Raw genomic sequence first — 22,971 nt, 5'->3', positions numbered from 1 at the left:
GCGAGGCGAGGAATAATTCTCGTGTAATTACGCGCTGTTAAAACACCATCTTCAATGTCGATTCATCGCGTGGAACATCATCATGCGGTAGAGCTTAAAAATAAATTGTGCTATATTAAGCGGTTATATGTAGGATATCACAGATTAAAAATAATTATACGGTTACCATATTACTATTCTCTTCTATTAATTGTCACGTCGACGTCATTAATGAGGTTTAAACAATAGCGGACGATTGAAACATGCAAATCCAGGCGTGTGAAATAAAAATCTTCAACCGCGTTATCATCTTAAACGTTTGTAACTGTAATTTCCATAGAAGTCGATAAAGTGGCCGTTAATGGTGAGACACTGGGAAATGGTAATCAGCCGTACGAGTCTTATCGTTGGATTACTAATCGTGCGATTTTTAGTGTCAACAATGGTTAACGGGACACCGGATTCGCTTTGTAGATTTATTCCGATAAGATAAGCTATAAAACAGTCGGTATAACCATTCTAAATCGCGAACGATTCTTCGACAGACATCAAAGTAAGAGCAAATAGTTATAAATTTAACAAATAATAAGTAATTAACTAAATCAAAATATTGGAGATATTATCAAAACAGATAATTCTGATTTTAACCCTCGGTGGTCAAAGTGACCCCAATCAATTTTCAAACAACTGCATGCTGTTCAAAAACTAACGCTTTAAGTGGATCGCAAAAAATTCTAGAATTAAGTTTAAACATTGTAGAATGTATTCTCATTATAAAAAAATTAACTTTTTTAGTGGCACTATGTTCAAAAAAATATTTTTAAAAATGTTCAAAAAAGAGATGTGACTACTGAGGGCTAATCGTATAAATCAATAAATTTCGTCCGTAACTAAACTGGATAATTCAAGACTCCCGTCCGTTCATCTACGAGTCGCGTGTCCGACCTCGAATCTTCTGCGACAATTGCGCGTCGCATATTACGAATTTCAACGGAGCGAGTTAATATTGACCTCGCCGCATATACGAATTTCAGCGGAGTGAGTTAATATTGACCCCGGAGAAACCTTGGTGATAATTAGCCGAGCGTACAGACCCAAAAATGCGAGCGTAACGAGGTCATCGTAAATTCAATTCCGTGATACTTAACACATCCTTAAACTTTCAATGCCGGAACGCATTAATTTATAACAATTTCGTTTTGGGAAATTCTCGGTGCAGGTTACATATGGAGTTCGGTTTCTCAATAAACCGAGAGCACACGCCTCATCTTCCTCTCCGTCCTGTTTGCCATCGTGTTCGCCGAGATGGTTGATACGGCACTCGGGGAGTGTACCACGACAAACTCTGAACTCCTCTCTATATTTATCGACAACGTGACGACGACGATATCGGCGGCGCGAAGCGACGTCCGCGAGCGGAGTAGCCGCGCTCTGGTACCGTTACATCTGGCAGCTTCCTGCCGGTCGTGGACTGTCTACGGCCCTGCTTCGTCGATTCTCCTTCGCATACTTATGGCATCGTCTTTTCGGCATCGTCATTGTCACCTACTCCCATGCGCGCTACTGTACCGTAAACTTCGCCAATCGAAAATTCAGAATGCGTCCGCCGCGAGCGACAGGGAGGAATTCGCGACGCGCCTTCGGGCTATACAGTTACAGTAAACACGAAAACTCACTCTGAAATATCATGCAATTTTATTCTCGTCGAATGCAATCAGCTGCAATCGTTCCGAATTCCTGACGAAATATTTTATTTGATTCTATTGGTCGTTGTGCGTTTAAAAAAATTAAATTCCAATTCTTTTCTAGATTTTAAATTTCCTCAATTTAAATAATTTTTTTCTTTAAAAATGACCTAAAAATTACTGATGATATTAATGTCATATAGGATAGCTTAATAGTTTGCGGCTACGTATATTTTATGTACATTTATCTACATGTTACAGTTTATATTTATATAAAAACAAAACAAAAGAGGTATTTCTTGTACGGTTATTTGTGGTATGAAGAGATTTCTTAAATTAATTGCTAACTTCCCTATAATTTCGCAAACGACGTTTTCCATAATAGTTCTTAGGCAATTCAATAAACGTACTCAATAATTAATGCCACAGTTTTAGTTGTGTAAGATAATAATTCATCTTATATATAGAGAAGAAAGAGAGAAAGAGAGAAATAAAATTGTACGACTGACTGCGCGAACTTGCGAATCGAGTCTGCCGAATAAATATTCATTGAGCGCGATATTGAGGCGTTAATTAAGGCGGGTGCAAGCGCGCCAGGATACCGGCGATTCTCTCGACAGCTGCAAAACCGTTCTACGCGATAAAAATAACCGCGAGGCAATAAAATAGCGATTATCGGCGGCACGGTTTTAACCGCTCCGTGCTCTGTGCTCCGGGTGGTATGATACGGTGTGTGGCCGCGCCGGCCGCGGTCGTAAAATCGTGTCAGCGAACATCCCAGATGGACGCGAAATGCAGTTTCGTAAGAATGCTCGAATCGAACGAGGAAGCGTTACGAATGCGATTGCTATTCCGCGATCGTTCGTGTAACGTTCAAGTTCAAGGCGGAGGGACTGTATATAATACATATACACTAATGCGAGCACGTCCGTCTACTATAACCATCGATTTTGCGCATTTCCATTTCTCTATACGCTTTGCAGAATTTTTCGTTCAGTTTCCTTTCGGTTGAACTTCTTGTATTGAGTCGCGAACAATTTTCATATTCGATAAAACGTGAGAAACTATATCTTTAAAAAACTTCTTCTCATTTCTTGTGACAAATATATTCTCTCTGTAAAAAGGAAACTTTATTCGGTTCTCAGAAAGTGACAGAATTGAATTCTGTGCGTGGAAACAGATTGAAAAAATTTCAATATCCGTTTCTGACGAGCGACTCGCGGTTTCAAGAATATCATTCCGACTTCTACTATGCAACCGAACAATTCGCTCGAAGAAAAAGAGTGATACACTTCTTAGTGCCTGCAATATCCGTGATGGTCGGCCGACGATCGGATCGGCCGCAACCGCGCGTGGAATGCAGCTATGCATCTCATTCGCCGTTCGACGTCCCTCGTATCGGTGAAACCGGCATACGCGCACGCGGCACGGCGCGGCGCGGCGCGACGTACGCGTACGCGCGAGTACGTGTACTAGCGGATAAAGAGGTCGTCGTAAATGCTTCGATGTTAATTCGCCACAAGTTTTGTAGGACACGCCGCGCGAGGCGAAGCATGGCGAGGCGAGGAGAAGCTTGCCGCGTACACGGCCGAGGCGATACGAACGTTAACACGACTACACCTGAGCGTCAGCCTGGACACACGTCGAACGGTTTCTCGTGCCAGGGTCGACGCCCTGCCCAAACTTCCTAATCATCCTGCATCGTATCACGTCCGAAACTGTCTACGAGGACTGTTTCCTCGATTATAAATTTACCTCGTGGTCGATTTGAAATCAACAAGCAAACTCATTATACTGAAATACGAAATCTAGGAAACTAAACCACTTCAGCTTGAACTTCATCTATAACTATCGGCGTTAAGGCCGTTTTCGAAGTTACGCAAACTTCCGACTAACTACTGGTCCGAGCTGAGTCAATAAGTAGTTTCGTCGGATTAATGATGTTTGCTTTGTACCGAGCTAGAAGATTGTTAGATTTTAGATTCAAAATGGATTAAGACACGCGTTTCAGCACCAAGACGTGAATCCTAAATCTATTTTGTACCGTTCAAGGTTTCGTATTATTCTTTGTTGTCTTAAGAGAATCATAGTCAATTCTATAGGAACTGGCTATAAAGTTAATTTTACTTACATATATATAGTCGAATGTAATCAAACGGTTCTTTGCCCGGGTCAACGTCTTGTCATGAGTGCTTGACAGTACTTTGTTCGGTATAGCGATACGGCTTATGCCTCATGATACCTAATGATAGGACACTCTGCGGTTTAAATGCACATCGCGTTTGTGGGCTTCCGCTGATGCAACGTTATGAAACGAATGATCGGAGTTATTACTCACTGACATTGAACCGACGCTGAACTTCAATGGTAGATGTTATCCCGTTTGCGGGAGAAGTTAGCCCCTTCCTGCCTGAGTGGTCGAATTGGCAAAAAAACGCCCGTCACGGAATGGAGGGAGGACAAGCGATCAGCACGCAGTTTGAGCTGAAATAAGTGTAAAAATTCACATAAATATTATTAGGCTAGAGTGACCAGCTTTCCCGACCGAAGACGGCGTATTCCAATATTTAATTAGCCCCTTCTTATTCTCCCGCAATCGGCACTATTACTCAAGTAGAAGAAAGTCGGGAAAGTGTATAATTAAGTGGTAGCGTGTGTATCGAAAGCCGCTGATAACTGGACGAAAGCGGCGACACGGATTGGACGTTGATTTTGATACCGGCAGGAAATTATATTAGTTGCAAAAAGAGCGCATTTGCAATTAATATAAAATGCGAAATTCCCATTTCGTTCGCGGTACTGTGAGTTACCCCCGCACCCGTGCATCTTCGCGAGATGTATTTCTACCGAAAGTGAAATTGCGCGATGACGATTTTCTCGAATTCAATGTTACACGGTGGATCTTGCTTCGCGTGGATGGTTTTCTGGACGTCATTGTACGGTTTGGATTTTCAACTTTCCACGCGAAGCAAGGTCCACCCCACCTCACCTCTGCTTACAGGGCGACACGAAGTCTTGTCATTGTAAGGTTCAAGTTTTCAGCCTACATGTGTACTGTCTATACACACATATCAGCAAATTACTTCCTTTAGCATTGACACAACCTGGTATATATGTTTCTCAAACTTTTTTGTTTATAACTTTCGAACAAACAATAACCGCTGACTAAAATCTTTTAAATGTTACTCAGGGACATGTCCTTGACAACGTATATCAAGATCAAAGTCATTGGCGTAGTGTCCCCTAAAGTAAATAATTACCAAAATCGTATTCCGTAATGTATGTACATACGTTAAGTGCCTTGACTTATCACAATTTATCAAAGGTCTTTTGTACCTCCGCGAGTCAATAGGATAGATAAACAGATTCGGAAATGTTCGAGCAAATAATGATTGAGCGTATTATTTGAAACCAAATCAGCGCGGCCTGCGCAGGTCGATGCCAGCACCCTTTGATTGCGTTTTCTGGCTTGGTAAGCAACTTAAGGATGATGGTTCCGTTTTATTTATAAACAGCATCGCGCGGCGTGGCGCGCGCAAAAGACTCGCTCGCTCGCGTGCGCTCGCAGCGAGTTGCCGGGTTGAACGCCTCGAAGTGCAGCAGACCCGATAAAACGCTAACGGAGTGCGCTTTACATGCCTCTTTTCTCTGTCGCGAAATTATCCGTCCGACTTTTCGTATGATTGTCACCACGGTCGTCCTCAACGTGCTCCTCTTAGTTTAGGCGTTAATTAAGAGTCGAAAAATAATTGCGACTGATCGCATTGGTGGCGACGGCGATGCGCTCGCTCCTCTTGCATAACTCCGGCACCGCAGTCACGCTTGGTAAAAAGTGTTACGTCCGTTGCAATTAGAACGAGTGGAAGAAAAAGGCGACACCTGAACCTCGACGAAGGCAATTAGGCGATCGTACCTCGAAAGAAAATATATAGACATTGCGCTAACTTTTATTATCGTGCGATTCTCTTTTCGTGAATAAACAAGAGAATATCTATACACTTGAAAGATTTCACTTTTGCCCAGAAACATTAATTTTTATTTTTATATATCTCTTCTTTTCCAATTTAAAACTTACCAATAAGCAAACGAGTGAAGTAAACGGAACAGTCCTTTCTTTTTATAAAATCCGGTTTTCTTTTTATGAAATCTTTGCGTTAAAGTTGAACGTAAATTACTTCGCAATGTCATCATTGTCATCCTTGTGTCGTTGAGCTTCTTCCGTGTTTACAGTGATGCTACGGTGAGATAAATGACGCGGATCGTATTTCACGATGATTTCTAATTGCCGATCTAAAGAGCCGGGGATCTCTCTCCGAATTATCGACGCGCATAAACGCAGAACGTTGAACGCGATATACGTTGGCTCGCGCACGTCCAGCTTCTCGCTCAATTACAACTTTCATTCAGGTGCGCAAGAAAAAGAAATCCGCGCCGGCCCGCGGTCGTCGTACCCGTGTGGCGTGACTCCGCCGCCGATCTGGCTCGACGACCTTTCCTGCGCGAGCATCGATGTCTCTTTTCGCGAAACACCTACTTGCTGCAATCGTACGCCTACTTAACCCGTTAGCGTGCCGAGTCGCGCTCGGCGCTATCTCTAGACGTTTTACGATCCGTGTCACTACAGTAAATTGAAAAAGAAATTATTGCTAATAAAGAAGGAGAAGAAAAAGGAGACAGACAAAAGTGTCTCCTTTAGATTTGTAAAAACTTCTTTATTTACTTCAATGCAATGTTTTATGATATATTTTCACCTCAAATTTCTTGTTATCACTATAAATGTTCTTCATTCTTTCGTAGATTATTGGCATCTTATTTAAAAAATAGAAGATTTCTAGCTAAATATAATAAAAACTTTGTAATCTTTAAAGAACAATAATCGATTAAGCTAGAAAGGGATTTTTACGAGCAAACAATTAGTCTTCTTTACGTCTTCGGTTCTTTCACGATACATTTCTTTGACTGTTTGCGGGAATTTTGTGTGGAGGCATACCTACTCTCGGTAATAGTGCGAACCTCTGGCACGGCACGCCACGATTAAATCCACCGGTGCTATTCCGCCTTCGTGCTACGTTCACGGCAGTTTTTCTCGAATAGAAAGGCTATTTCTTCGATTCTTAGCCTTCCTACGAGGATGGGATTAGAATCGGTACGGAGAAAACATCCACTAGAATAACATATTTATCCGTCAATGAGCGTCTACGCACTCGTACAAACCGGTTTCAAACTAGGATGCTATTTCCGAACGGTGTAGAAGTGTTTGACAATATTATGGCAACGTAACTCGTCAGCAAAGTATCTCTATTCAATTTTTACAAAATTCACATTAGTATAAATGGCATAATTTACCTCCCTGCACTTGTTACTCTTCCCTTTATACATTTTATTGGAAAATATACTAATAATATAGTTGAAATTATTTTATTTCTTTTATGAAAATCTACCTTTAGATAGATCGCTGTAAAATAACTAAAATTCGGACAACGGGATGAATTTTGAGATCCAAAAGGATTTCTTCGGTCACTAATGCCGAAGACCGCCATTACGATTCCCCTGGACGGGATTCCTGAGCGAAATGTGAGGCAAATTCACGTTTCTCCTCTCCGTCGAGAGTCACGCTCGCGTCCTGACGTCATTTTGCAGCAATCCGGCCGCCACGTGACAGGTATTTAAATGTACCGTACAGAGAGCTACCCCCGCGACGCTGCCATGCAACAAACAAGAGCGATGCTCCTCCGCTCGGCCTTCTCTGGCGCGGCGTCGCGACTCGCTCTCGAGTGTCTCCTCCACCTTTTCCTGCGCCTACGTTCACGGCTGCCTCCTTTTCTCTCTCCTGCGTTCCGCCACGAAGGAGAGAAGAAGGCACTCTTTCTCAGGTAATGCGCGCCGTTCACCTGGGCGTAGAGAGAGAGAGAGTCCGGTTCTTCAGTCTCGTAGCGGCGGGCCGGAGGGAAGGAGCTCCGTGACCCTGAGGACAATTCCCAGGTCTTTTACTCTGTTCTCTCTTCCTTGCCATTCTTCTCGTCGCGAATTCGGTACCAGACGTCTCGCGCTTCCTTCCTCTCTTCGTCGTCGTATTCCGGCCTCGTGGAACGCGCTATCGCTATCGGCGGCCTGTGTCCGCGCGCCGCGTGAGTTCAGTTCAGTTCCGTTCCGTTTTGTGAAGTGAATTGTCTTCGGCGGATCGTGGACGGACTTTCAGTGGTGTACATGTACCCTGGGACTAGAATCTCACCGTAGAACGTAGGGAAAATCAACGTAAGTCTGTGGGAAATGTCACATGTATCCCGTAGCGGTAAAGGTCGAAGTCGTATTTCGATGTGAGCGTGATTTTGCATGAGCACGCCTTTTCCTCGGAACGGACGCTGCGGAGTTACTCGCACTGAAGGAATTCGGGCTCGATTGGGTACGAGGTCAAATTTGGCTGATCTCATGGTTCTCGAAGAAATTTTAAGATGTCGTCATTTCTCATTCTTAACTTAATTCCCCTCTTAATAAAATTATATTAATATCCCTTTTTATTTCGTAATCGTCTTTTAATCTTCTCAACACTGAAAAACTTGTTAAAAATTTTAGTGTAGGAAGAATTGTCCTGGAATATTTAAAATATCATTTAAAATGGCGTATATCTATGACGAGCGCACGCTGCAAGACACGGACATGCGATTTCTACACGTGTAGAAATCTTTTAGCACAGGAGGTGTTGAAATTTACGGAGTGCGATCGTACGTCCGCGTGTGATGTCCATGATCTTAAAGATCAGAATGTTGCCGGTTGGTGAGTAGTATTCAATTAGAAGCCGATTGATAACACGAAACGAAGCTTATTTACAAGCGGAATCCCGATGAATATATGATTATAAAATCAAAACGGATGATTACAGTCTAAATAATAACAATTATTAGCCGTTGCACTCTGATAAGGGATCATAACAACACGTAATTTCTTTCTATTTTGTTATCAGTAACATAGATTAATGAATCCTTGCCAATCTTGCAGCATTTTTAACGAGAAATGTATGAGTCGAAAATTAATACTATATAAATTAAACCTAATACTAATCTTCCTTTAATATCCATTTCTATACTAAGGTAAATTAACTTTAATTGCGGTTTAACTTACTTTTCATCCTTTTCTAAAACCAGAAAAAGTAAAAAGTAAGTTAAACTGAGATTAAAGTTAATCTACATTGGTAGAAACGGACATGAGAAATTTATTCTATAAGGAATAATTTGTGTGAACAGAATGAGAAACATTATGTCATGTAATTTGCTACACAAATCGTATAATTAACCAATTTCTCACATAAAATTATCATTAAATTGTGTAGCAATATTCTATTTTAACAACCTCAAATATATGCGTATCTTTTTTTATATTGTTTGGAATTAAAATTTTTTATGTCTCACATTATTCACAACGTAATAGTAGTGTAGTATGAAGATCACTTCAAAATCTACTTACAGAGATGTATTAGAAACTTTACCTTTTACTTTTACCTTTTACCTTTCATCTCTTACCTTTTCTCGAATACTTGTACGGTCGATCTCAGTCAATTCTTGCGTTACGATTTACAGACTTTCCTTAACCGATAAAACCAATAAATCGCCAGCAGTTTGATCTTACGCACAGGGAGTGCATGTAGCACAAATTTGTGTCGCAAAACATCATAAGAACGCATGTAGATACACAGAAGAGAAAGTTTCATGTACGTTAAATTTTACATACCCTTCGCGCGCCTTGCTTTGCCTTCGCAAAATGCTAATAGGGTATTGAGACAAACGAAATTATGAGCTACGCTTGCATTTGCAAGCCAGGCTCGGCGGCGGGAATGATTTAAGAATGCGCACTCGCTCGGCGTGATGCGATAATTCCGTGGCATCGCGATTGCAAACTTTATCCACTGCGCGCCGGCAAGAAAAGAAAAGCGATCGCCGGATTCCTTTACCCTCTCTTTCTCGCAATTTCTTCGCGAGTCGTTGGACTCGAGCGAATATGGTTCTGCCTGCACAAATATAATTATTCAATTCAATTCGCTAAATATAATGTATATAGGCATATAAAATTGCAAAAAAAGTATACATAGATATTTTATACATCATAGATATTTTTGCTGCTATGAAATTGCGATTTGCTGTTGGATTTAACTTACTCTCCTCTGCTTGCAGAATATCGTAATTATTATAGTATCTTTAATGTATTCATCGGAGATTGTAGACTGAGTTTTCATTAACCTCGATCTGCAATCGTTTAACAATTTTCATATGTTGAAAGTTTTATATATTTCAGAAAGTGTTACAATTCTCTTAGATATAACTTATAATGTTAAAAAATTCTTCATGATATTATGATGGCCTACAATTCTTCTATCGGGCATTAATATCTCCGCCATTACGGCGGCAGAGAAAACATGGGGCCAGTCTTGGGGCTTTTAACCGTGATAGGTGGGTAGATATAGGTAGGTAGCTAGGTAGGTAGGTAGAAAAGATAGGCAGGTACATGATTTGTAGATGCTAGCGTGTAGGTAGATAAGTGCTCGCACATGGTGTAGCAGACATTCTGACCGTATCTCTAGCGTATTAAGGGCATTATTCTCTATCTCGTTCAATTCATTACGTTAGTTTAAACATATAAATGCGCTTACAAGCTCAAATTTCTACGTACATTTTATGTTGATTCTGTTCCGTGCGCTTATTGTAACAATTGTGCAAAATCAAACATATCCGCTTTTTATAAAAATGCAAGCGCAATGCAAAAATGCAATTAATATCTCTGTAGAAGATATTGTGTAAAGATCTTCTGAAAAGATTATAGATATGGCAATTACTTGTTATAGAAAAGTAACATATAACAGTTTTCAAATTTATATCTCTTATAACTAATATTTAATTTTTAAGTATATAAAGGATTGTCGCAATCAAGTTCGTGTTACGCTTCGCTTGGCTCCGTAACTTAAGGACAAATTCGCTGAAGCTATGACGCTACCTGGTCGAAGTACCGTTAGTCACCAACGGCTAGAGCATATCATCGCTCGTAAGAAATTCCAGTCACGTAACAGACATCGATACATGCCGAATAAAAGTTCGAAAAAGTCGTGCCTATTGAAGCATTGTCGCCAGAATCGTCGAGTGTCATATCTTCGTCGTTGTATCACACAGGTTCAAAATTGCAAAAAAAATTGCCGGATGCGTCAAGGATAAATCGGATTTATCGTAAAAACGTCAAATTTCCCTTACTTTCACTATATCGAATTTATCGAGCGCGTATAAACGCATGGCGGCACACATTTTCCCGCCGTTTTTACGGGGCACGGTTGCGGGACCCGCGTTTGCGGCTTCCTCTTTGCGACAATCCGTAATCTCGCGCGGCATTTTGCGGGACCACTTTTCGCGCGCGGCACATAATGCAGCTGTGTCAGTTGCCGCGCGGCATAAACCGCGCGGCACGGTACAACTGCACGACCACGCCCTGCGTGCTATCATCGCGTATAAACCGTACAGTAACGCGGCGCGCCTTGGTAGAACCAACTATAGTTGGTATTCGCGATTGAGCCTCACATTTTCATCGCCGCGGCTCGTCACGGAATAAAATGCACGTAGCTGTAATACATTTCGCGTTGCAAACGCACGCGTACGATATTCGCGGCTGCCACGCCGCGCCGTGTTGAGCCGCGCGCTCCACGTGGCCGGGACCGCGACAGCACGGCGCCGGCCGCGCTTTTATCGGTCGACGAACCGCGAGAAATGTGAAATCGCACGGTTCGGCCGTTGCATGTAAAACATCGGATTCCGAAAGTTTCCATTTTACAGAAAGCTTTTTTAAATTTTCTTTTAAACGAGCTTTGGAGGCATTTCGTCTTTTGTCACGCTCTTTTTGTCTAATTTAAAATGTAAATATTTTCGAGTGTCTATATTTTTTCTGAGGCCTGAGGTAAAAGACCATTTACTCCAAAATTTTTGAAATTTGAGATTGATCTTAACCCTCGGTCGTCACACCTTTTTTTTAAACATTTTTTAAAGAATTTTTTTGAACATGTTGCCACTCAAAAAGTTAATTTTTTACAGTGAAAATACATTCTGCAATGTTTAAACTTAATTCTAGAACTTTTTGTGATCTACTTAAACTGCTAGTTTTTGAATAGCATGCGTATTATAGCTGTTTGAAAATTGGTTGAGGTCACTTTGACCCCGAGTGACAACCGAGGGTTAATTGTCTTGAAGATAAAAAAGGAGACAATAGTGCCGTTTAAGTACAAATACTTTGCAAATGAAAAGGAGAAATGTAGGATAAATTTATATATCACTTTTGATTACCGTAGCGCGAATCAACGAAGCAGCTAAACGCCAACGGTGAATTAAACGACGTCAATTCCTATTTCGAAAACGAAATGTCATGCTTCCTCGACGTTCACTCGTCGCGTGACATTGTCGTTTGTCGAGCTGCGAGCAGCTTTATCGGTCAGCGAACCGTGAGAATCGTGCGAGATAACAAACGTTAGGGTCATTCCGCGAGAAAACGCAATACGCGGGCTTCGTGTCTCAAACCTCGACCCTGAATTTCCATCGTGCCACGTGCATCCCGCATTCAGGAAACAAACGGTAAATTCGTGCCTGCTTTAATGAGGGCGATACGACAAAAGTCACGCTCGCGAAAACGAGGATGATGGTCGGCGCGCGCTTAATGACGCCCGTGTCCTTCGCGAAAGAAGAAATGGAACGCGCGTCGCGAGAAGTCAAATTTACCGAGTACCGTATACCGAGAACTATGTGATCAGTCCTTGGAAAGCGTGTATATACCCATATACTTTAGATATACAAATTGATATACAATATACGCATGTATGTATATAATATGTATAGGAAAACTCTATAAATTAAAATTAATAGATTGTAGAATTTGAAATTAGAATAAGTAACGCTAATTGACAGATATATATATGTTTTGTGACCTTGATATTCCTTACATTGATTCACATATCGATTACTTACTAACAGTTGCAACTGAGTTACTCGTTACATCAAGCTCGCCGGCCTAATAGGCTACATCTGAATAACTTAACGGTAGCCCTCGCTAATTGGCCCTCGTACGTACGAAGCGAAAAGCGAATGAATGGTCCGTGAATATGTAAGACGGAATTAAACGGAATTGGGTTAAAATTCGTTGAATATCGTTCGTTATCTCGTATCTCGTATCGAACCAATGGAGGTTCAATGAACTTCTTTATTAATCTTGCGAGGCCGAAATAAGTCGTACGCACGGTTTGAGCACCGACTTTATAATAAGGCTACGTAGATACAGTGAATTTCCTGCGGTGCTGCAATAGAAGGCACGCCGCATGGCTACATCACCATTGGGTGACAGACTTCTAACCGCCGCGCAGGTGGCTCGAAGAGAAGGAGAACAGGACACGGAATGCGCTTACACAATTGCCAATCGAGCCGCACGAAAGAAACATCGGACTGACTAGGCGGTTTTATGATCTGGTGTTACTTTAGATACCACTTTCAACTATTGTATCGTCAAGTAGATCGCTGCAAAAACAGTTTTAACGATCATACGACGTGTCGTATCATTAGGATGCTTATAATCACCAGGCCAAGTAAACAGAATCCTCGTCGTGCATGAATGCCAGCGTAGTTTTTAGAGGATAAATTGAACGTGCTGGAGAAAAAATTAAGGATTACTCGCTTGTCTTCGGTAAGACAAAGCACGTCCATGGCTAACGATTGCGATGGCAGTGACGAAGCAGGAGGAGGACCGCATCCCGACCCTTCGTACAAAAGCGAGTCTGGTTGAAAGCTCCCTTCACGCGCGCACGATTCCCACAAGGGAACCTGAAAACCTACCTGAAAAGTACACCCACGCACAAAAATGCATCCCCTCGGTTCTCACGAGTCCTTTGTTCGAGGCCGAAACCTCTTGCTCCGACAAATTCAAGGATATCAGCGGCTCTCCGCAAATGTTACGACGTGATTCTTGTTAAATAATTGTACATGAATAAAAGAAATTATAACGGCGCATTTGCGTTTTATGCGTCGTCGAATAAGAAATACCGTTACGCAAAAAAAAAAAGAAAAAAATCGAAGAAATAGAGATATTTCGAGGCTGTCGATTGTCAACCGGAAATTATATCACGCCTTGTTACGTCGAAGATTGAATCCGCGCGCTTGCTAATTCATCCAAGACGCAGACGCGATTACGGTAATACTCAAAGTAATCAGGCCATGTAGTTCCATTCACCAAGAAGCACAACGGCGTGTAAAATTCTCACGGAGCTACAGCCAGGTGCGTTATTAGGCTTTACGTAAAGGGTAACGACAGAGATGTCTTTCCGCAATTCTTTAATTCAATTCTCTCTCTCTCTCTCTCTCTCTCTCTCTCTCTCAATCTTATCTAAGGATCAATTTCGAAGCTGCCGTCAAACTTTGTAACTCCCGATCTTTTCGTGACGACACGCACTTATTCTGCTAAAAATTATGTAGAATTATATATTAGATAACATCGACGCATAACATGTTTTATATTTATTAAACAGAAGTAATTGCGTAAATTGCGAAAGACGTGATAACAATGGCGTTTTGTGCGTCACGTTGTGGGCTTCTTCGTATTACGTACCAACAATATGCTACGGGATAATTATTACGTGAGGGACTTCTCGAGTGTCGCGTGGGTTGAATTCAAGTTTGGTATCATGGCGTATCGTTTACCAATTTTGTCATCGAACGGATGTGTCGCTGACGGGGTTTATCGAGGTAGCCGGAAGCGGTTGGCGGACAATGCGCAGCGGTACTTCACTCGTGATATCTGTATTTGAATAAACTTTCTTAGTTATACCTTCTCGCTTTTTCCCTCTCGAGTCGATGAACTCGAGCGAGGAAAACGACCTTCGTTCATCGTAAAGTAAGCCCGTAAATCTCAATTGTTGTTGAAATTCCACAAAATGCAGGCTACCTTTTGAAAACGGAGCACAAGAAGTACGTTCTCTCGCAAAAATTGACCTCGAAATTCGATTGGAACCATCGCGGACAAGAGAAATATACACAATATTCACAATCCACAAAGTTTTCCAGTTCCTTTTATAATTAAAATTCAGTAATCTGAGTTTATTATTATTTTTTTACTTTATCTCATTAATGATTAATTGTTAAAACGTTATTTCCACGTTAACGCACTTGCATCTTCTTCGAACATTGTGATTCTTAAGCAAGAATTCTAATTCAGTGCCAAGGAAAGGCTCGTGAGAATAAATACAACGGACGAGAAAGAAACACGCCTCATAGAATTTACTATTGATAACGGTAAATAACGGTGATTGCGCATAAATCGACGGTATCAACGATACCGCAAGATGTTATTAGACATCGATAGAGAAATTATAAAACATACGTTTTCCTACGAGAAATTTGTCATAATCTCGTACTTTCAGATAGTTACAAAAAAGTAAAACACGCTGGGAAACGAGCCTCCTTGCGAAATCCATCCGACGGAAGTGTACACGGGAATGGGATAAAAAAGGCGCAATTAAACGGCGACGTTGATCCGTCGTTATATACATAAATTATGCTCCAGATGCGCGAATCAACGCGCGAATCCGCAGAAATATCGCAGTCATTAAAGACGTAATTAAAAACGCGTCCGTACAATCCAGCGCGGGGATCTCCTTTATTACAGAAATAATTGATCGCGACGTAAGGATCAAGATAACCAGGCTCAGGATCCAGTTAGAAAGTATGTTTGCAGTGCTATCGCAATTATGATGATGCGAGCGTTTCCTGGTAACACAGGGAGAGACCGTTATCCGGCACACTGCGCGAGAAAATAAATAAATTTGTCCACACAGCTGATACCACCGCTGCATGGCGCTGCCTGAACGCGCATTAGAAAAATCGCGGTCTCGCATCGAAACCCATAGAGCGATACACTGTTTTCTCACGCGATTGTCTGATACAAGTTTATTACACGCTGCAGAATGTTATGACTGCAAAATGAGGCTGTTATGGCATCTGTATGACCTTTCTACGTCTGAAGCAAATATCAAAGCGTACCAAGAGCACGAGTTTTTGAGAAATTGCGTAAAATTTAATCACGGCTTGTCCGACAGAAGTTTGCCCGAATCGAATGGCGCAATTCCGCGCAGCCGTTCCCCAGCGCGCCGAATTATTCGCGTTCCTTCACGCTCGGCTTCACCGCGCGGAAAGTCGCGTTTCAAACGCGTCCGGGGGAGTCATTGCTCGCTTTTTACACGCACCGTTTCGTGCCGCTTAACAGGAAACCCGAATACTTTCTAGCGCTGACCTAGGATCCAGTCCAGTTTTAGCTAGCTTGATGGGATCCAGCCTCCACCCGATCCCAGCCTTCTCCGCTGGTTTTCGATTTACGCGCGCGCGCGCCTATTTTCTCTTCTATTTTCGCCGCGTGATTCGCGCAGCGCGAATCGCGAGTTCAATAACGAGCGGATATCTGCATTTATCGACTTAATGACGTCCGAGACGATTAGCATTGTAAATACAGTCAATGCGTATTTTTGCTTTTCATGAACTGTCGCTCAACTTGCACGGTCCTTCGTTCATCTATGTATGTACGTAGTTTTATAAATAGACACGCAGCGCGATTTCTTTCCTCCGCTGAATTATTCACGTAATTGACATTTAATCCATTTGAATGAACGACGATTCGATTTCAACACCTCGCGTATTACCAATTTGACCTTGCGCTGAAGTGTCTTATACATTTTAACAATATAACGTTTCGTAAAATATATCTCGTGCATTCTTAATACATGAGAAATCTTTTCATCGGAGCGAGGAACCGGGAGCATTCGTTCGGAATAAATATAAAGGAAATGAACAGGTTTAACTTCTCTGATTACTATCGACCACGAATCTTTTCGAGAGCAACTCGAAAGACACCGGCCTTATATTTCTCTGTTTCTCTCGATTCCATTTTACCGGTTTCGTGCCACGACTGTTAAAGACAGGAGCAGGACGACGATTCGCGCACCTATACAGATGCATCGTTGATGTTTTCTCGAGGAGATACGCCTTATACATACATTGATATACACACGCATGCGGTTGTGACGCGCGCGTGTCCGGATTCCCTGATAAACCGTTATAATCGTCGGGCATCGACTATATCTCGAACGGGGCAGTGGGAGCACGTCAGACATTTAGCTCACCGCAGGAAGATTTCCTGCCGACGACGACGGTGTAATCGCGAATAATCGTAATCTCGTCGCGGTCCGGTCCTCTAGCCGATAGGATACTTCCTATACCAATCGCAATTCTAACGGGTCTCGCGTTCGGCTGGTACGATCGTCTCATCCGAGGCGACGACCGTGTTTACGCAAGAAAACATCCGAACGATTGCTTATTTTACGCGAATTAGCTTCTTTTGCTCGGTTATACAGAAGTATGACACGCGAATCGAAGCAGCAGGGGAAGCGACCCGTTATCTTTGCGAATAAAAATTGATTAACCGACGCTCCTCGCCGTTAAAAACATTAATATCTCTTTCTTAAAAATCACCAAAGTTATCTTCTTGAGTTGGTCTCAACATTCTCTTTTAACAACTGTTGCAACCGAAATCTTTGAAAGGCCACACGCTTGCATGTATGATTAAGGAAGAGCTCTGCTGGCACGAATTCTCACGACGCAATCGGCATTTCCGAATGCGAGGAGGCCTAATTACCCAGCCGCTAATTAAACACGGATACTCGACTCGGCAGCTCTCGCACGACCGCTTGCTCCAGTTAAGCGCGAGGCGCAATTGTGACGCCTCGCGTGTGTGGACGGACAATAGCGCGTTGGTTGCATAAAAGTGACTGTACAACGGCGCGAAAATATAATAAACTTTCGCGATCCGTACTATGCCGCGCCGACGACGACGGTGTATCGCGTAGCGCGCGCAAGATCGCTTTCCAGCGCTTCCCACGAGTTCGCTCATCCGCGATGCGCCTCGCGACCGTTGCGTCACTCGTCTAATTCGTAACTGCTTGCGACTTGGAAAACGCAATTGTAATAATACATATACATGTTCTTTAATCGTCGTATCATGCTTCTTTCTATTTCGTTTCTTTTTTTCTCTCTTTGGTTGGATTTAGACAGATTTAGAATCTATCAAGAGTTGCCGTTTTCGGAGTAATCTTTTAAACGCATAATCCCAGACATATTTGCGGGACGTGACGAACGCGGAAGAGCAAAAGCGTGATGCTCGGATGACCCCACGCTGGGGTTGACGCTACGAAAAATAAGGTCCGGTAGAGTTAATAGACACACAGGTGCACTGTGCAGCGCAGTGCAGCGTAACGTCATCAATAATAATCTTCGCGGACCGCGCGACGGTTATCGGCGACCACGGCACTCGGTTACGCGGGGCGAGGTATGCACACACAGCCGCTCGCGCTCTGTGCCACAATTCAGCCACAGAAACCGTAAGGAATTTTATGGGAACGGGTGTGTATTCGACGGTGTACAGAAAACAACGATAGCTTCCGCGTTCTTTCGCGATTATGACGAACGTCCGACGAAGGCAGAGAAAAAAAAGTCTCGCTGAGTCTCGCGAACGAATCGCGGCCTCAACGGTACGACTCTCACGTGGACTCGCAATCGCTAATCCTGGCCGAGGATGAAACGCGCACACGTTGCATCGCTAAATGCGCCGATGACGAAGAGACGCCAGTCAGCGGCGAGAAATTCCGAGAAAAATCGAGAGGTTTCGAGAAAAAAAATTACGCACCGCCTCCGTTACACCGTTCGACGATATCTACGATCGTTTAATTATACGTCGTACGACGCAAAATTGCCTACTCACGTAGAGTTTCTTGTCTGTTGCAGGAATATGCTGATAAGAGAATTGGCGACCGTTTGGGTCGCCGTCCTCTTGTGCCATCTTCAGCTAACGGAGTCTCAGGTGAGTGTTTCAAGTACATTCTTATCAAGCTTTGAAGTTTCAGCACCTTCAAAGTGTGCCGCACGCGTCGGGAGTTAAGTGCGTCTATTGCTAACCGATATTCACGATCACTTCGCAAATTACACATCGTCCCGCGCGTCTTTAGAAGTAAAAGACTCTGCGTTAATCACTTGTCTATTTACCGTCTCCTCTTCTGCCTAAGAACAGTCATTGCTCCTTTTCTCTCTCTCTCTCTCTTTTTTCCTCTCTCGCCATGAATCTGATCATAACATTCCGGCCAGTTTTTAACTTAATCACGTCGGATAGACGAGAAGAACCCCGAGTGCTCTCGGCGAAGATAATTTTGTCTGTGATGAAGAAAAAGTTGCGCGGCCCTGACTGCGTCAGGCGAGGCCGGTCAGGAAGAAAACACGCGAGGGCGAGAGCTCGCGCGATATAAGCCCTACGTCGGGATTCTTACGAGTTTCAAACCGTAGGATTATGAAGTAATTGGTATGTCGGCGGCGCGGCGAGCCAACTCCGTAGGAGTTAGCGGTGCCGGAGCTCGTTTCCACGAGATGTGGCATATGCGAGGTGAAAGTGAATTTCAGTGCACACAAGCGCGCCCGTACGCATATAAGTACCCGCGCCGCTTGGCTGATACGCCAAGGTGCCGCGCACGATCGCACACAGATATAACATATTTTAACTACAGAACTAGTAGCCCGGTACTCGCGGGAGAGAAGAGAACGTAGCGAGAATGTAAGTCCGAGGCAAGCATTTCTGCGTGACACCGCTTGACGAACGTCTCCTCGAGAAGCGAGAAGTTCCTCTCTAAAACTAGCAATCTGTCCGGCAATTATATAGCTGTAGAAAACTAAATCCTTTGTAGAGATACAGAGCGAATGCAAGCAAAATTCAGAAATTCTTCTTGCAAAGATTTTGAATTTTAATTTTCCTTTGTTTTGTATTACATTTATATATTATACTTTCGATATTTTCTATCGGCTTGAAATTAAATAACTACGACATTTTTCTCGTGCAAATTCTTATCGCGTTTGGTTGCATAATTATCTAATAAACATATATGTGACATCATAAGACATCGTTCTTATCGTAATACATTAGAAATAAATGACTTTGATAACTGTGGCATGCATGGAGACTTGATTTTCAAGCGTGCTCGCGCGCAGGAATGCACGAGAGGGTGCAGCCTTTCTACAGCTGGTGCAACTCGCACCTCTCGTAGGAATGTAGTCACCGTTATATCACTGATACGCGCACGCATAGCAACGTCGAAAATACAGACGAGAACGCGTCCGAGTCCTCCGCTCTCGCGGAGTAGCGGATACTTTCCGCGCTCTTGAGAGACGGACGCGAGAAACGAAGATCGTTGGACAGATTGCATCTTCACTTTCTCCTGCCTGGATAACAATGCGTCTAGCATGTCTGGGTCTAACCGGCGCGGCGCCTTTCCACGTTAAATCCGACACGCGAAAACTGCGACTTCCAGGTGTGAAGTAATAAGAGATTTGAGATTTATGATCCTTTTTTCTCAAAAAGGTAATTGACATCATAAATCTCAAGGCAGAGTCTCGTTAATTTACCGTTATAAACATTCTCATATTTTTATTACCTATCAAAATATTGTTACTACAATTTGAGTCACTATGACAATTCAAAGAAGCTTTTTAATCATTCAAATTTAATCATTTAATATGAATCTGCTTCCGACATTATAGCAAACTGTTCGAAAAACATTTAAGAACAAATCTTGATATTCTTATTACTTATTAAATTTGATTACAACATTAATTTGTTGGTCAATAATTTAAGAAAATTTTTTCTAGTTTATATTATACAAACTAAATGTAGTTTTGATTTAGAGTCGCTATTGCAATTTAGAGTTCAGTTACCAACTATCATTTAATTTATGTTCAAGCGTTAACTATCAGTGTTAAATAAACACGCTTCCTTTCTGTTACAGGTTCCTACCACAAATGTCTTCACCTGTCCAAACGGTGAGTAATAACATTTCCTTGTATACTACTGGCGCATAAAGCAACACTTAAAGCGAACCTTCTCTTTCCTTTCCAAAAAATCGCATCCAGTATTCGCACACGTATCTGTTTAGACAAAATTGAAGATAATTAATTCTTCGGAATAATTTAAATCTCTATGAAAAAACACGAGAAAATATTTTTACTCGTAAAAAAATGTGCAAATTTCATTTAATCCTTGAAAATTCACAAATGTTATAAGTGTAATATAAATGATTTATGAATAACTCCCGTGAATCGATGGCGGTACGACGCAAGAGATGACGTGAAAGTTGCTCTGTAATTATTTTTTCAAGACGGTTCTCCCAAGTTAATCCGGAGACATCGTAGAAATCGTCATTCTCACAGTCATCCAACTTATGCAGATATTAGGCGACTCTTACTTTCGCGACCGGCCTCCGCTAATATTCGAGTTCTCTCGTCTCGCAGAGGTTACGAGAGATTCGAAAGAACAGCCGGGCAATAAAATCGGCATAGAGCGATTTTCTAGATTATTGAGAAACCGTAAACGCCATTACGGCTAATGCCGCACAATCCGCTGATGTTTGGATAACTGCCGAGAGAGAGATAAATCACAATTCGGCAACCCGAAGAAATCTCCGCCGGAGTAAAACACGATTCTATTAAGTGATAATTCTACCACAAAAAGGGGTCTTGTTTGTTTGATCTGACTCGGCGTTTCTTACTCGTGAATCAATACTTATGCCGTCTGCAATATTTTTATTGTAAAATAGTAGGTGTGTGGCCAGTTTTGCAGGATTTATTCCGCGGACAGACCGTGAAAAAATTAGTTTCGCGACACGCGTAGCACCGGGTACAATTGCAAATAAAGGGAAACCAACAGAAGACTCTTTTTTTTTTACTAGGACGCGTCGCCGTTTACATTCAAATTACACGGAGATGCTTTGAATCGCAAATTGCACGCCGACAATTATACCACGGCTGTGGCAGCACACGAGGAGTTTCGAAAATGAGACAAGTATACGCATGTCCGATAAATAAATCTCGTGAGAGACAATGAGGATAAGAGTTCGGCCATTCGTAACGCTGCTCCACTTTTCCTCGTTACTCGCCGATGCAATTAAGTAGGTTGCACGTACCATATGGGGCCGGCTGGTCGTTAGCCATAAGTCGTCGCGTGCGCTTGAAAAATTGCAAGTGCTATTTTCTTCCGTGTGTTTTCTATTTTCTCGTTCTTCTTTAGTGCCTCGATTAATCTACTCGCTTCGTTCGGTCACGCCTCTGGTCTCGTAGTAGCCGCACATTTGAGAAACGATTTCATCGAGAGACCGAGAAATTGTTTTGAATGAATATCACTTAACATTAGACAATAGCTAGTAAAAAGAAAGATTGTCATTAGAAGAATGAAATGTTTAATTCAATATCTTGATGACTGTATCTTATAAGATTAAAAATAGAATTTCAATTTTAGAAAGTAAAGTTTGTATGCCAGTAGCTGATATATGTTAATATGTTACGTTGATTCGATAATCAGAATAAAATCTACTTTCTGAAAGCATAACTCTTTTCATTTACATAAGTATTACTCTATTAACATTTTAAGTACTAACGCTGGAATCGCTCGCGATTCATATATCTCTTTCGTCAACATTCTTACATTCCACATGTTACATGACGAAAATATTCACATTTATCTGAAGGAATCGCATTTCAGGATGTGAAAGAATTTTAAGTTGCGGTTTAAGATTTTGAAACTCGAACTCGTTATTCTGCCGGAACATTCCAGCCAAATCGGGAGGTCAACCTCTATCTTAACGTGCGATGTCCGATGGGCAGGGAGAGTTCTACCTAACGCGGGTTGAGGCCTGAAATTTTCGAGCCCTCACGTATAAACGTCGAATCAGGTAGATCCTGCAGAGGCAGCTGCGGCGAAGAAAGAATGGGACGGCATTCCTAAACCGTGAATCCACCACCGCATCTTTCCATCTTCTCTGATCTTCTCTTCTGCGACTCCTTCTCATCCACCCTCATACCCATCGAATCGTCGCTCGCCTTTTTTCGTCGTACACACAGCGGCCGGGCCCTAAAAATATACGTCGGCTCCTCGCGTTTGCGCCACGCGGTTATATACCTCGGAGGAAACTCGACCGAGCGCATTGCACCGTCGAACGGGATTCCAAAAAGTAGAACATCCGGCAACTTGCTCACTTATCTGTTCTTACGCGATCATCCGTCATGCGTGTACATACTTCGTTTTTCGCAAGATGGCTTTTGCCTTCGGAAAAAGAGGCACAAAGATCTGTTTTTCCGCGTACTCGCGTGCCGATTAGACAAGTCAAAGGATTATATCATCCATTCGCTATATTTCACCAGTGAATTAACTCTTTCGATTGTTACGA

At 42.4% G+C, this 22,971-nt stretch overlaps 1 protein-coding gene across 3 annotated transcripts in view; it reads left to right on the top strand.

Annotated features, from left to right (window-relative positions):
- Positions 1-6,471: 6,471 nt before the first annotated feature.
- LOC112454454 (sushi, von Willebrand factor type A, EGF and pentraxin domain-containing protein 1) overlaps positions 6,472-22,971 on the top strand; it is a 37,765-nt gene continuing 21,265 nt past the window's right edge. For 2 of the 3 annotated variants that reach the window (XM_025015862.1, XM_025015860.1), the window contains exons 1-3: positions 6,473-7,919; positions 18,497-18,572; positions 20,539-20,572. In XM_025015862.1, the coding sequence (XP_024871630.1) occupies positions 18,501-18,572; positions 20,539-20,572 (106 nt within the window). In that variant the 5' untranslated portion in view covers positions 6,473-7,919; positions 18,497-18,500. Of the gene's footprint in view, positions 7,920-18,496; positions 18,573-20,538; positions 20,573-22,971 lie in introns of all 3 variants that reach the window. The other variant, XM_025015861.1, reaches the window with a different exon arrangement.

Source organism: Temnothorax curvispinosus, unplaced genomic scaffold, assembly GCF_003070985.1.
Source record: "Temnothorax curvispinosus isolate PA1 unplaced genomic scaffold, ASM307098v1 QBEX01005075.1, whole genome shotgun sequence".
Classification (NCBI taxonomy): Eukaryota; Metazoa; Arthropoda; class Insecta; order Hymenoptera; family Formicidae; genus Temnothorax; species Temnothorax curvispinosus.
The sequence above is the reverse complement of the archived record's forward strand: the minus strand, read 5'-3'. Positions and strand labels throughout refer to the sequence as shown.